Here is a 14560-nt window from a genome sequence, read left to right as displayed (position 1 = left end):
TTTTTATTATAAAACTAATATATAAAAGTAGTACCAGCATTCCACTAACTTTTTCAACTCACTTTTCATTACATTTCTTAAAACCCGTGCCCGATTAAAGTGAGACAAATTATCCGGAATGGAAGGAGTATTATTGAACTGATTATAGCTTTCAACAATTGGAAAAGCTCGTATAAGTAATGTTGCTTTTTTAAAAGATGATCAATAATGATTCAGTATTGTTGTAGTCGTGGTGACTCGAACTTTTGACTAATTGATTGAATGAGAAGAGTCTTATCAGCTAACTAGCGCTTTTGTTATTATGTAATATTACTAATATTTATCTTGGATAAATATTAGTAATATTTTATACCTTAAGTTTGAAGATAAATATTAGTAATATTTTATACCTTAAACTATTTTCAAACTATAAATTTTATTTTACTAAAAGTTAAATTTAAAATTATGGTTATCAATTTGTCTCTGTCTATTACTCCAAAATAGCAATGTTGCCCACCATTTGACATGATATATGTACAAAGTTTAAAGTTTATGCGGCATTAAAAGAGCAACTTCAACGTTCGAGGCGAAAAATTGATAGATGAACGAATATTAATAGTCTATAGTTTATATATTTTTGTCATGAAATTCACTAAGATAAGCTCTTCAAAACTGTTGATATAAAATAAGCTCATTGTAGACAAAAAAAAAATCAAGTTTCTGTTTTGGTACTGCATTTATAAAACTAATAACACCAATAATATAAAGTATTAGAATTAAAATAAATATATAAAATATATGTTAACATCAACTTACAAAATCAAGTTTTACAACTACGGATAATGTTCATTTCAATTTTCAAATACGCGGAGTCAATATTCATGGATAATGCACAAGTTAAATACGTGGCATAATAATTTTTGCTAAAAGGAAGAATTGGAGTAGTTGATAGTATAAAAATTATAAAATACTATTGAATATTGTTACTATATTCATTAATGGATATTTTATTTAGATAAACAACATTTTTTTGTTTTATTTATTGAAAATTGATGGAGGAAGAGGAGAAGAGCCAAACAATTAAGTGACAACAGAAATCAACATCCATGCACGAGCAAAAAAATCATGAAAAACATAGCGCCGTGAAATGTGACTAACCAAATTAACAATACTCACAAACCAACAAAAAATATTCAATACTACAACTTTATCATTTTTTAATTTATATACAGCATAATTTTTTACGATGATTTTAAAAGTACAATAAAAATAAAATAATATGTAGTATAATTTTTTAATATTTAATCTAAGTATATTTTCACATATATTTTTTTTTTAAAATTATTTCACTCATTTTAAAAGTTTGGAAAAATAAAAATTAGGTCAACTCTATGGGGCATGGGATGGTCCTACCTTATCGGGTTGCACACTATTCGAGCTTCTATGAATTTTCAACTCTAATCCTATGAAGTTGTCGGATAAAGTGAACTCCTGGACTTTGAGCTGAATTGACGCCTCTAACCACACCCCATTTGGAATTATTAGAGCATCTCCAACGGCGGACGTCCGGTCGGACTTCCGCGACGGGGACGTCCGCCATTGGAACACATCGCCTCGGACACGGACGTCCCATGAGGACGTCGGATATCCGCGCGACGGGCGGGCAGACGTCCGCCATTGTGCCGTGGGTCGGACGTCACGGTCGGACGTCCGACCTAATATTTAATTTAATTTTTTTTAACTCTATAAATACGGCTCGTTGAACTTCATTTAATTTCGTAAATTTTAATTCCGTAAATTGAATAATTGTGAATTTAATTGCGGGAAGTCCTAGTGGAAGTCCTAGGGATGTGGCAGTGGAATGAGAAGTCCCTAGGACAAAAATAATAAAATCTTGATATCAGGAAAAATTATGACTATGCAAATCTCACCAAGTAATCAAACAACCTTCTTCCCCCAAAAAAAAACAAGTACTTAAAGACGATTGGCTATGCAAATATGAAGTTGAATGGATATTGAAACTGAACTATCTGGCAAAACCTTAAACAAAACCTACTTTTTGCAAGCACACACATCAATACTACAACCAACACACTTGAAACAAAACATCAAAGCCAGTGCACATCATATTCAACTTCCATCATCTGCAATTCTTACAGCAGCAAGGAACAGCAACAGCAACTCGTTCCGATGATTCAGAGACAAGCTCATGAACAAAGTTAGGCTAGGCTACACGACACACATACATACATATGCATATATTCCTATACGTTCGCTATCACTCGTATTCACGGCGTGCAAAAGATAAAGTTGCATATTTGGCAGAATCTCTATTGGTAGTACTTAGCCTCTCATTTTCTTAGAAAAGTATGAACAGAGGACGCAGCAGTAACTACTTCGATAGAATCACTAGAATCATAGGAAGCAGGATCAGGGTCAGTTACACTAGGAAGAGCCTCTAGCTCTTTGCAGAAGTACTCCACTTGGTCATCGGTGAACCAATCCTTTCCCATCTGCAATACAGTATAAACCAAAACTAAGGCACGATAAGGTAGACGTGAAGTAATATGAGGCAAAACTCACCATGTTCGGATTACCCTTAGATACATTGAAACTTTGAAGGGGGCTATCTATGAAGTGGCGTATGTAGTATAGAACGTAAAATCCACATTCGTTGCCCTCTTTCTGCTGCGGGACCTGAAATGATGTTACACTGGCATATGTAAGCGCATGTTCTTCAAAATCTAATGCCAAAAATTAATGAAAGAGCTCCTACCTCCGGAATCCAGAGAGGAATCTTCTGGAGCTCCTTCTTGCTCTCTGTCCTCCCCTCCGATTCATAGATGTCAATGAGAAGTCTACAATATATAATAATAGCAAAATTAAAGGCTAAATATAATTATAACATAAGCATACGCATATATAAAAAAGTAAGCAATGCATATATTGATCAAGTGAAGTCTTGTAAGACTAATGATACCTTCTTATTGATGGTTCGAGCCGTTTAGGATCCATGCTTTGCAATGAATCCAGCAGCAGCAGGCAAGGAGCATTAGTTTCTGAATCAAGACTTTGGCCCAAGTTATACATGATTAAGAGACTCCAGTGAGACCTAACAAACAAAATCTTAATAGAGGAACTCCAAATTATATGATGAGGTATTGGTTTGCACAGATATTAAATAAATTCATACCACTTAACTATAGGGACGAAAACACATTTCTTTGATAAAATGTCCTTCTCCTTGATCCAGCTCAATACATTGGCTCTTTTATCCCGATTGGCATACATTTCGAACCACAAAGGGTCGAAATATGTAGCTGATTCCACTTTCTCTTCCGGTAATCCATCCCATATGTGCCTACATGAATTCAAAAATTATTCTTTATCATCAGAAATGCAAATAATAAGTTAGCTTAATAACCTACATGAGGTAGCAAAGGAATCTGCCTGAGTCCAACTTTCCTCTTTCAGTGGTGATTGTGCAATTGCTGCTTCTAGATTGCCTTGCATGACCACGGCGATGAATGTTCTTAGGAACAGTGACTTCAACAGCACTAGACTCATCCTGTTTTAATACATTTTTCCGTGGGCGCCCTAACTTTGCGCGTGGGAGCAAAGGTACAGTGACTTCAGCGCCACTAGATTCATCCTGTTTAAATACATTTTTCCTTGGGCGCCCTAACTTTGCGTGTGGGGGCAAAGGTACAGTGACTTCAACGTCACTAGATTCATCCTGTTTTAATACATTTTCCCGTGGGCGCAAAGGTACAGTTACTACAACATCACTAGATTCGTCCTGTTTTAATACATTTTTCCGTGGGCACAAAGGTACAGTGACTACAACATCACTAGATTCATCCTGTTTTAATACATTTTTCCGTGGGCGTCCTCTCTTTGCGCGTGGGAGCAAAGGTAAAGTGACTTCAACATCACTGGATTCATCCTGTTTTAATACATTTTTCCTTGGGCGCCCTAACTTTGCGGGTGGGCGCAAAGGTACAGTGACTTCAACATCAGTAGATTCATCCTGTTTCAATACATTTTTCCGTGGGCGCCCTAACTTTGCAGGTGGGCGCAAAGGTAGGGTGACCACAACATCACTAGATTCATCCTGTTTTAATACATTTTTCCGTGGGCGTCCTCTCTTTGCGCGTGGGAGCAAAGGTATAGTGACTTCAACATCACTGGATTCATCCTGTTTTAATACATTTTTCCGTGGGCGTCCTCTCTTTGCGCGTGGGAGCAAAGGTACAGTGACTTCAACACCACTAAATTCATCCTGTATTGATACATTTTTCCGCTTTCGCCCCTTTTTGCGTGGGCGCCCTACCTTGGACATTCCTGCACAAAACCATTTGCTCATTACAATTGCTTGCAGGAAAAGACATGGCATGAAGAAGTTAACCAAAGAGCTAAATAACGTCTGTCTTAACCAGAAACTATTCAAGACAGAATTTACTTCCACAACCCGTGACTGGTTAAATAACTCGACCCAATCACGAATATGGACAGACATCAGCTGCTGAGTAAGATGGTCAAACGATTTAACATGATTTTGAAGATTACAGCATTGGCACAATTGAACCTGCACAACCTATCTATATGGAGTATATAAATCAGACATTTTCATGTACGATTCGAGTAATTCCTATTGCGTAGCGAGAATTCACACATCCATTCACATGATAGTTGACTCACCCTCACTAGGCAGTTCTCAAAATACTGATTGAATTCAAGATACTGTAGTATAGAGGATTTAAAATGCTTCTTAACAATTACCACCACTCCAAGAGACATCAACAATCAAGTAATCTAACAAATGATCATAAACATACACAATTAACATGACAAAGTATGAAGGGAAACACTTCATCATTTCCACCTTACCTTAGAGCAGAAACAACAGTAACACAAATTGATCGTTTCTAGGTAAGAAATAGTAGCTTGTTTATAACCTAGCACCTACAATTAGATACTGGAATTCATCAGATTGATCTTTTTTTCCTTCTCCAAAAACCAATGTGACATTTCTCAACTGAGAGCCGTTTGGGCTTCTGTTTTCTACAACATTATTTTGCTCAACTTTTCACCATGAATAGAGATGAGCATCAGTATGATATTTGATGAAGTAATACAAAACCATATTCTTCAAGCAGGAGTCTTTGCTCAATTGATACAAAATATATGATAAAAACACAGATTTTTGAAAAAAAAAAAGGCATGTAAAAATTACTAGGGAGTGCTCTCATCGATGAAGAGAGTGAGAATGGGAAACCTTGCCTGATACTACTTGATTCATTGTTGTGGAGTGACTGTTTTTTTTTATTACTGAGCAGAAGAAAAAAACTATACACGAAAAAGGAGCTTTATTGCGCAGACATACGAAACGACTATTTTGCTCTTATCACATATTTAATTATATTTGACAGATTAATGGATTCATTATGTATTATTCCTAATTAAGTTGAGGATTAAAACCTAAATGTGCTGTCACCAAAAATGAAAAGAGCATTTAGTGGAAAGCTTATCAAAAACTATGGGACATAAAAAATATGTTAAACCAACATAAATAGTGAAACACACAAGGTTTACAACTCGTGACACGTAACTCCAAAATAATGAAATATAGTGGAGTAATTGATTATCGTTTTTCATTTAATTAGGCTGTAGTGTGTAAGGGTCAACAAAATATCCTGAGTTGAATTGGATTTTATTAAATTAAAAATTAAAAATTTGGTATGGAATGGATCGCAATTTTTTAAAAGATGTTTAAATTGGATAGGATATGTTATGATATTAACATCTGAAATTCAATATATATTTATAAAAGCATATTATAATTATAAATCTCTTAAACATAAAGTATTTATGTAGAACAATTCTAATGATATTTGGTTTATTATATTTTCGAAATTTGGTATCGGATTTTCAATTTTTCAGATTTTTTGTTTTAGACTTTCATATTTTTATGTATGCAATTTGGATTTTTCAGATCAAATTGGACGATAATTTGTTTTGGAAGCCGATTACCCACTCCCAGTTAAGTGACATGCAGTTCAGTAGTTCACTAATAAAAAGGGCAAATTGCCAAAAAAAATTAGTACTCCTCTAAAATTTGATCAAATTCCGGTTTACTCCGCAATTTTAAAAATCAACTAGAAAAATCATAAACTCAAAATTTATTCCTAACTATCTTAAGTTGTTTTTTTTTCCTGAAATTGTATATGGTCCGGAAATTATTACATCTGATTTGAAAGCCGAAAAATCAGATATGTATATAAAACGACATTGTTTAGTGGGAAAATGTAAATAATACTATGTACTAGGCATAGAATTTTTCGTCATAAGATAATTAAGAACAATCTAACTTTGTGATTTTTCAAACTGATTTATAAAATTGGGAATTTCATTATTTATTTATTTTTTTGCTATTATGCCCTAAATTTCAAAAAATAGAGATTTTGATCAAACTAATTAAAAAAACCCTTCATAATTAACTTATTATTGGGGTTGGATTGCTGGATTTCAACCTCTAGCGATTATAAAAGTTTTTATACAGTACTTCTATTTTATTTAAATTATATTCCCTCCGTTTCACTATAATTGAGTCATTTTATTATTTCGGGAAGTTTCTTCATAGTTGAGTCGTTTCGTTATATGGTAATTTTTTTTCTCTTTCTTACTTTTCTCTCTTATTTTATTATCTCTACTTTATTCACTTTATATTTTATTCTTTTTGTCTTTTCCTATCTCTTATTTTTTTATCTATTTATTTAACACACCCAATATTCATTTTTAAAACTTCGTGCTGAAAAGTTTCGCCTCAACTATGGCGAAACGGAGGGAGTACGTTATAATAAGATTTGTCATTTTAATAGTAAAGAATTATTATAGTCCGACATCTTCCAATTCAAATCCCAATCTGAAAGGAGCCCTAACCCTCGGATGAATTGCAAATCAGAATTCAATATTTATCAAATTCCGATCATTCGATTCCCGATTCAGAAGCGCTGAATCTCCGCTTCTCGCCATGAACCCCACGCTGTCGCCGCCGTTCATGGCGGACGCCGCCCTCTCGCCCTCCGGCGACGGAGACGGGAGCATCGAGGACGCGTGGTACGGCAACATCCAATACCTCATCAACATCTCCGCCATCGGAGCCCTCACCTGCCTCCTCATCTTCGTCTTCGTCAAGCTGCGTAGCGACCACCGCCGCGTTCCCGGCCCCACCGCCATCGCCTCCAAGCTCCTCGCCGTCTGGCACGCCACCAGCCGCGAGATTTCGCACCATTGCGGCGCCGATGCCGCCCAATTTCTCCTCATCGAGGGTGGAGCCTCCGCTATCCTCCTCTTCCTTGCTGCCCTCGCCCTCCTCGTCATGCTTCCCGTCAATATATACGCCGGCGATGCCCCAATTTCTGATGAATTCTCCAAGACTACCATTAATCATATTGCTAAAGGTTCGCCTTTGCTTTGGGTGCACTTCGTTTTTGTTATTTTGGTTGTTTTGTTGGTGTATTATGGCACAAACCAGATTGAGAGGAGGTTGAGAATAACTAGGTTTCGGGATGGGCACGGGAATCCGGGTGAGCCGACTGCGAATTCGACTGCCATATTCACCATTATGGTCCATGGTGTTCCCAAGACTTTGGGGTTTGATAAGACTCCTCTGGTTGAGTATTTTCAGCAGAGGTATCCGGGGAAGATTTATAGAGTGGTTGTGCCGATGGATTTGTGTGCATTGGATGATTTGGCTACCGAGTTGGTGAAGGTGAGGGAGGATATCACAAAGTTGGTGACAAAAATTGAAACGAGGGGGTTGGCTGATGAGGATGACGATGGAGAGGATGCACAAGAAGCAATGGGATTCTGGGCTAGGTTGAGGTTTCTTTGGAGGAGAATGAAGGATTTTTGGTACAGGGCTGCTCATGAATTGGGTTTTTCAGAGGAGGAGAGGCTGAGGAAGTTGCAAGAGTTGAGAGCTGATCTTGAGATGGAGATGGCAGCTTATAAAGAGGGGCGTGCAAGGGGTGCCGCAGTTGCTTTTGTGGTGTTTAAGGACGTTTATACTGCAAATAAAGCTGTTCAGGATTTCCAAAATGAGAAGAGAAGGCGGGTTGGGAGATTCTTCTCTTTGATGGAGTTGCAACTACAGAGGAACCAGTGGAAAGTAGAGAGAGCTCCGTTGGCGAGTGATATATATTGGAATCATTTGGGATCGTCAAGGTTCTCGTTGAAATTAAGAAAAGTTCTTGTCAATACTTGCCTTCTGTTGATGCTCTTGTTCTTTAGCTCCCCGCTCGCAGTGATCAGTGCCATCAAGAGTGCAGCTAGGATTATCAATGCCGAAGCAATAGATAATGCTCAGATGTGGTTAACTTGGCTGCAAAGCTCCAGCTGGATAGCTACCATAATATTCCAGTTTCTGCCTAATGTGATTGTTTTCATAAGCATGTACATAGTTATTCCATCAGCACTTTCGTATCTCTCTAAGTTTGAGAGGCATCTTGCAGCGTCCAGGGAGCAACGAGCTGCTTTGTTGAAGATGGTTTGCTTTTTTCTGGTGAATCTCATTCTCTTGAGGGCCCTGGTTGAGTCATCACTGGAAGGTGCTATTCTAAATATGAGCAGGTGTTACTTGGATGGGGAAGATTGCAAGCGAATTGAGCAATATCTAAGTGCTTCATTCCTGTCAAGATCGTGCCTTTCGTCTCTCGCTTTTCTCATCACAAGTACTTTCTTGGGAATATCTTACGACCTACTGGCTCCAATACCTTGGATCAAGAACAAGCTACGAAGGTTTCGGAAGAATGACATGCTGCAGCTGGTGCCTGAGCACAGCGAGGATTATCCCTTGCAGCATCAAGACATTGATAGCCTACAGAGACCTCTCATATCAGAGAGGATTTCTGAGGTCATGGTTGGCAATAACGAGTTCTCAAATGGGTCCTCACCGACCTCTCCTAATGCAATCGGTCATGATATGTCTGAGTATCCTCCAGTCAGCAGCCGAACATCTCCAGTGCCCAAACAGACTTTTGATTTTGCACAATACTATGCATTCAACCTCACCATATTCGCCCTGACCCTGATATACTCGTCATTCTCACCTCTAGTGGTTCCAGTTGGGGCGATCTACTTTGGGTATAGGTACGTTGTTGATAAATACAACTTCTTGTTTGTGTATAGAGTCCGAGGCTTTCCTGCTGGCAACGATGGGAAATTGATGGATACAGTGCTGTGCATCATGAGGTTTTGCGTGGACTTGTTTCTGCTTTCGATGCTGTTGTTCTTTACCATTCATGGCGACTCCACGAAGCTGCAAGCGATATTTACACTTGGGTTGTTTGTGATGTATAAGCTTTTGCCTTCAAATCAGGATGGATTCCAACCTGGCTCGTTGCAAGCCTTACAAAATGTGGAAAGTGCAACTAGTGGATCCCTTGATTATGAGGCTTTTTCACACCCTACATTTGAATGGGATACTTACAGTTCATGACCTTGTACTTTACTCGTTCAAAATTCATTCTTTTTGTTGCCCATCTTGTGTTCCTGCATTCCTCTCTCTCTCTCTCGATCTCGGTATGTATAGGTGTAGGTGTGGATATCTATAAGCAGAGAATCTAGAAACCATTCCCTACCACTCGTAGAAGAGTTTGCAACTCCCAGCAAAGGAAATTCTATGTATTACTAGTAGCATAGACCATTCACTCTTCCTCGTAGCCCCAATCAGATTACACATAAATGTGATAAAATTGAACCACTATAGATTTATTTTTAATGTTCGTTGTATGTTTATTGCAGAAACTATGATGTAGTGTGTCAATTTATATTCGAGGTGGTAGAATAATTCTGAAGACGATTATTGATTATGATCCGTCTTTTTCAAACTGACCCATTATTTAGAGTGAAAATGTTTCCTATCATAAACTCATCGCTTTAGTTTGTGAAAAGATTGAAATAAACATACATGGGTTAGTCCAAATTCACTTTTATAAGAACACCTTGATGTTCAATGAAAGTTTAAGTAAGTCTAATTGAATTTATCACTAAGTTTTGTACGATTACTCAACAACAAAGCCATTTACACAATAGAGAAGGCGTGTTCAAATGTCAACTGAAAGATGCTAATAAAGATGACATGATCTATTTAAACATGCTGTTCATCTTGGTGTGTTTCCTATTGTTGGAAGACAAAAAAAATCAGTATGGTAACTTTTTTTTTGAATTATACCTGAAAAAAGCCCTACATTTGTGACTATGTCTATGTTATCATCCTCTCCACAAACACTAAGTTCAACCAATAGTGTCAAAAATATAATAAGAATCAAACAAAATACTTAGGACTCCCTCCATTCCACCACAAGCAAGGCGTTTCATTTATGCACTCGTTTTGGAAAAATGATACCATAACATAGTCAAAATAGAAAAAATATAAAGTAAGATAGAGAACAATGTAGATATGAGTCTTAGAATCCACCTATTGTCATTAGTGTTTAAAGTGTACATGCGTGGAAGCATGTATGTCTAGTATAGAGAACAAAAATAGACCATTAGGACACTCACAATAGCGTCCAAAAATCCACCCTAAGCAATCGGTGGGTGTATGGCCGCTATTGCACGGGTTTGGACGATAAACCCGCCTTGTGGTCCGCCCTTGGGATAAGGCGTGTCGATCGGCTAGGGTGGATTGATCGGCGCTATTGCACAGCCTTCTGCTGAAAATTCTCCTGTTTCATGTAATTTTTTTAATATTTATTTTTGCACTATTTTCACTCTATATATATCTTATTTTCACCTCATTTCCCTCATTCGCTCCAATCTCTTCTCTCATCACATTTATCTATCTCAAGAAAGCAAAAAATGAATCTCAGTGTTTCCCAACGGAACTCCAATGTTCCCCGTCTTTAATTTATGTAATTTTTATATTATATTATTAGATAACACGAAATTAAAAAAAAATGAAAGTAGTGGTGAAAATGGTGATTGGCGGATTTTAAGGCCAAATTTTAGGGCTATTGCAGGTGTTGTAGCTTGAAGATAAAATGTTGATGTGAAGGGGGGAAAATGGGAATGGACGGATGTATAGGGCGGGTTTTAAGGGCGCACTACTGTGAATGGCCTAAGGAAAAGAAGGAAAAAAGAGAAAAGGGAAGAAAGTGGGGATTAAAAGGTAAGGTCTAAAGTCTTCTTCACGTGATAGTCGTTGTTCTCTACCTAAAATTTATGCCACAATTCCTTGATGTGTAGGTTATGTTAGTATGACCTATGTTTGAGTTGAGGTCCGACAATCTGGGAAATGTTGGAATCTATGCCCGGTCAATGGACTTTGACCAATTATAATTTTAACGAGACATTTAATTTTGTAAAATTAAATGATATAGCGAAGATCTACGTTCGGAGTAGATGACCGTGGTATATTTATTTTCTCAAATCCGATTCCCGGTGAGTGAGAAATAATTATTTAAAGTTGTGTAAAAATTGCAAACTTAATGAGCTATGAGAAGAGATTAGGGAATAATTAAGAGAGTTAATTATCTCATATTGAAAGTTTCAACCTTATTAAACTAGTATTTAATAAGAAGGATTATTACATGTAATAATTATAGTGGACTAAGATGGGCTGTAAGAGCCCACACGCGCGCACACGCGCGCGCCGCCCGCCCCGCCGCGAGCCGCGTGCCGCGTGCCGCGAGCTTCGAGCCTCGAGCCCGCGCCCGCGCCCGTGCTCGTGTCTGTGTCTGTGTCCGTGCCCTTGTCCTTGGCAATTGGTCTTTGGGCTGTTCTTTGGGCCTGGTCGTGGGCTTGGTGCTTGGGCCTAGTTGCGGGCTTGACCCAAGTCTAGTGGGTCTAGTTCTTTTTAGACCACCACCGTTTCCACGTCAGCGAGCCAAGCGGGATGCCACCTCGTCAGTATGACGCGGTAAGCCAACGTGGCTGACACGTGACACCCACCGTTTCTACGTCAGCGAGCCAAGCGGGATGCCACCTCGTCAGTATGACGCGGTAAGCCAACGTGGCTGACACGTGATAGTCCACGCCGTGAACGAATCTAGAAGCTTCTAGATCAGCCTCTCTAGCTCTGAGCGCGTAACGGCTTGTAACGCCCGAACGTTACAGCTCGTAACCGACGACCGTTACGGTCTAGCTTTAATGACGGCCATTATGGCCGTTGACCCCCTGCAGTGGACCGAGCCTATAAATAGGCTAGTCATTCCATGCATTCTACACACATCAAACACTAGAAAGCATTCTGCATCATAAGCTCTCTCTCTCTCTACATTGTTCTTCTGTCGAAACTCTGCCCTCTCCTCCATCCAGTTCGCCGGAGCTCTGCTGATAGCGGTGCTGCTTCACCAGAGACGTAGCCGTTTTATCTTTGGGGACGAAACGCCAATCCGAAGAGCACTACCGGGGCGTATCTCGTCTTGCGGAAAGAGGACTCCTCGACTCGGCTCTTTCCTGTTCTACACTTTGTAGTTTCGATTTCCATTTGTAATTTTCGTTTCAGTTCTTTTCTGTATTCCTTCTTGTAATCCCTAAATCTCCAACAATCGCAAGACGAGATATAACTTGCCTTTGAAGGGATCTGGACCTAAAACTGAAACTAAACCTTTCGAAACTATAATCACCTTTGCTGGAGATGTCGACTGAATCAAACTCTGCCGCTTCCACCACTCCGGCCACCACCGCCATCATTTCCTCCACCATGGCATCCACCACGATGATGCTAACTCCCGGGCTCTATCCATCTTCATCAACAACCCCTTGGGTGCATACTACTACCCAGGGGCTCACTGGTGGATCCACCTCGAGTGGGTCGGTTGGTTCCACATTTAGTGGTTCCTTCGGATCCTTTAATGGATCGAGTGTTGGGGCCTTCGGGTCTCACACGAATGCTGTGACCTTCGAGTCTCACGCGACTGCTGGGGCCTTCGGGTCTCATGCGAGTGTTGGAACCTTCGGGTTCAACACGGGTATTGGCTCCTTCGGGACCAGTGCGACCATGACGGGCTCTATGCCCAACATGAATGGTGGGGGCCCTATGCCCAACCATGTTGTTGGCTCCTTCGGGGGCAACATGAATGGTTCATTCCAAGGACCAAGTGCGGCACCGTTGGCACCTAGAATGATGCCACCCGCCGAGAAGCCACCTAAATTTGGAGGGGCTGACTTCAAGAGGTGGTACCAAAAGATGTTGTTCTACTTGACAACATTGGGCATCGCCAACTTCCTCACGGAGAACGAGCCGCCCGCGCCAAGTGATCAAGAGACAAGTGTTGAGGTCATGGCGGACTATGAAGCATGGCGCAAAGGAGATTATCTTTGTAAAAATTTTATTCTAAGTGCATTAGATGATAGTTTGTACAATGTATACTCTCTTGTAACCACATCAAAAGAGATGTGGGACAGCCTAGAGAAAAAATATAGTATCGACAATGCCGCCGGTACGGAACATGTTGTAGTATCCAAATTCATGGACTACAAAATGGTCGACTCTAGACCGGTCATGGAACAAGTTCAAGAGTTCCAAATGATCATCCACGGACTCGCGGCTGAAGGGATGAATTTGCCCGACAACTTTGTGCGGTGCATACTCATTGAGAAGCTTCCTCCTAGTTGGAAGGACTTCAAGCACTACATCAAGCACAAGCGAAAGAAGATGAGTTTTGAAGACTTGATCGTGAAGCTGCGCATTGAAGCGGATGTGCGCAAGATCGATCAAAAGGCTAAGGGCTTTAGCCCACTTGACGCCAAAGCCAACTTGTTGGAGCAGGGCGGACCCTCCAATAAACGCCCCCGCCCAAATCAGAAAGACAAAGGGAAGGGCAAGCAGCCTGCAAAGAAATTTGAAGGCGAGTGCTACAAGTGTGGCAAAATTGGCCACTTTGCCAAAGACTGCCGCAGCAAGAAGAAGAAGCCGGCAGCCCACGTCGTTGAGAAAGAGTTCAAGGACTGGAATGAAGATGACCTCGTTGCCGTGGTCACTGAAGAGGTCAACATTGTTGACAACAAGGGCGGCTGGTACATCGACACCGGCGCTACTGCTCATGTTTGCTCCGATAGGAGCAAGTTTGCCTCCTACACCGCTGTTGAAGGGAGGAAGATCAACATGGGGAATCAAGCATCGTCCGAGGTCCTCGGCATTGGCAATGTGATACTCATGATGACATCTGGAGTCATGATCACTTTGAAGGATGTGCTACATGTCCCGGACATCCGCAAGAACCTAGTTTCAGGATCAATACTAGTTAATAAGGGGTTTAAAGTTGTATTCGAGTCTGATAGGTTTGTTTTGTACAAGTTTGGGAAGTCCCTCGGAAAAGGTTATGTAACCGACGGACTTTTCAAGCTTAGTGTGGCTACGCGCCTTGTTCCAAAGCCTTTGGCTAACAATAATAATAAAGCATCTACTTCCTCTTATTTGACCGAGTCTTCAAATTTGTGGCATTGTAGATTGGGACATGTAAATTCAAAAGCCGTAAAAAGATTAGTAAATTTAGATTTACTAAAGGCAATTGAAGTAGATACCCAAGACAAATGTGAAATATGTCTTGAGGCAAAAATGACTAAGTTA

General features: G+C 39.9%; 2 protein-coding genes across 4 annotated transcripts; one reads left to right on the top strand and one right to left on the bottom strand.

Moving 5' to 3' along the window:
- Positions 1 to 2074: 2074 nt before the first annotated feature.
- On the bottom strand, positions 2075 to 5302 carry LOC125190755 (uncharacterized). Of its 3 annotated transcripts, none has more exons than XM_048088144.2 (7): positions 5216 to 5302; positions 3408 to 4323; positions 3173 to 3340; positions 2960 to 3091; positions 2756 to 2837; positions 2563 to 2676; positions 2075 to 2492 (listed from the first exon to the last, which is right to left on the bottom strand). In XM_048088144.2, the coding sequence occupies exons 1-7, from the start codon at positions 5229 to 5231 to the stop codon at positions 2331 to 2333; spliced, it is 1590 nt and encodes a 529-aa protein (XP_047944101.1). In that variant the 5' UTR covers positions 5232 to 5302; the 3' UTR covers positions 2075 to 2330. The 3 variants fall into 3 exon arrangements, with proteins under 3 accessions (XP_047944101.1, XP_088914636.1, XP_047944099.1); XM_089058510.1 differs by lacking the exon at positions 5216 to 5302 and adding an exon at positions 4870 to 5199; XM_048088142.2 differs by lacking the exon at positions 5216 to 5302 and having other exon boundaries at positions 3408 to 5199.
- A 1576-nt stretch (positions 5303 to 6878) lies between these two features.
- LOC125188848 (early-responsive to dehydration stress protein (ERD4)) lies at positions 6879 to 9789 on the top strand. The gene has a single exon (XM_048085910.2). It carries the CDS (start codon positions 7013 to 7015, stop codon positions 9479 to 9481), a length of 2469 nt encoding a protein of 822 aa, XP_047941867.1. The 5' UTR covers positions 6879 to 7012; the 3' UTR covers positions 9482 to 9789.
- Positions 9790 to 14560: the final 4771 nt, after the last annotated feature.

Source organism: Salvia hispanica, chromosome 5 (genome assembly GCF_029641045.1).
Source record: "Salvia hispanica isolate PSC_SH4W2 chromosome 5, Shi_PSC_v1, whole genome shotgun sequence".
Taxonomy (NCBI): domain Eukaryota; kingdom Viridiplantae; phylum Streptophyta; class Magnoliopsida; order Lamiales; family Lamiaceae; genus Salvia; species Salvia hispanica.
Note: the sequence above shows the minus strand (reverse complement) of the source record. Positions and strands in the feature narration are given on the sequence as shown.

Bases quoted from the DNA above. Each gene is read 5' to 3' on its own strand.
- LOC125190755 (XM_048088142.2), bottom strand. From the start codon at position 4,498: ATGTCTGTCCATATTCGTGATTGGGTCGAGTTATTTAACCAGTCACGG. The intron at 2,838-2,959 runs GTATCATTAGTC...TATATATTGTAG, and splicing joins CTCGAACCATCAATAAGAAG to ACTTCTCATTGACATCTATG. The intron at 2,493-2,562 runs GTGAGTTTTGCC...ACTGTATTGCAG, and splicing joins CTAAGGGTAATCCGAACATG to ATGGGAAAGGATTGGTTCAC.
- LOC125188848 (XM_048085910.2), top strand. From the start codon at position 7,013: ATGAACCCCACGCTGTCGCCGCCGTTCATGGCGGACGCCGCCCTCTCG.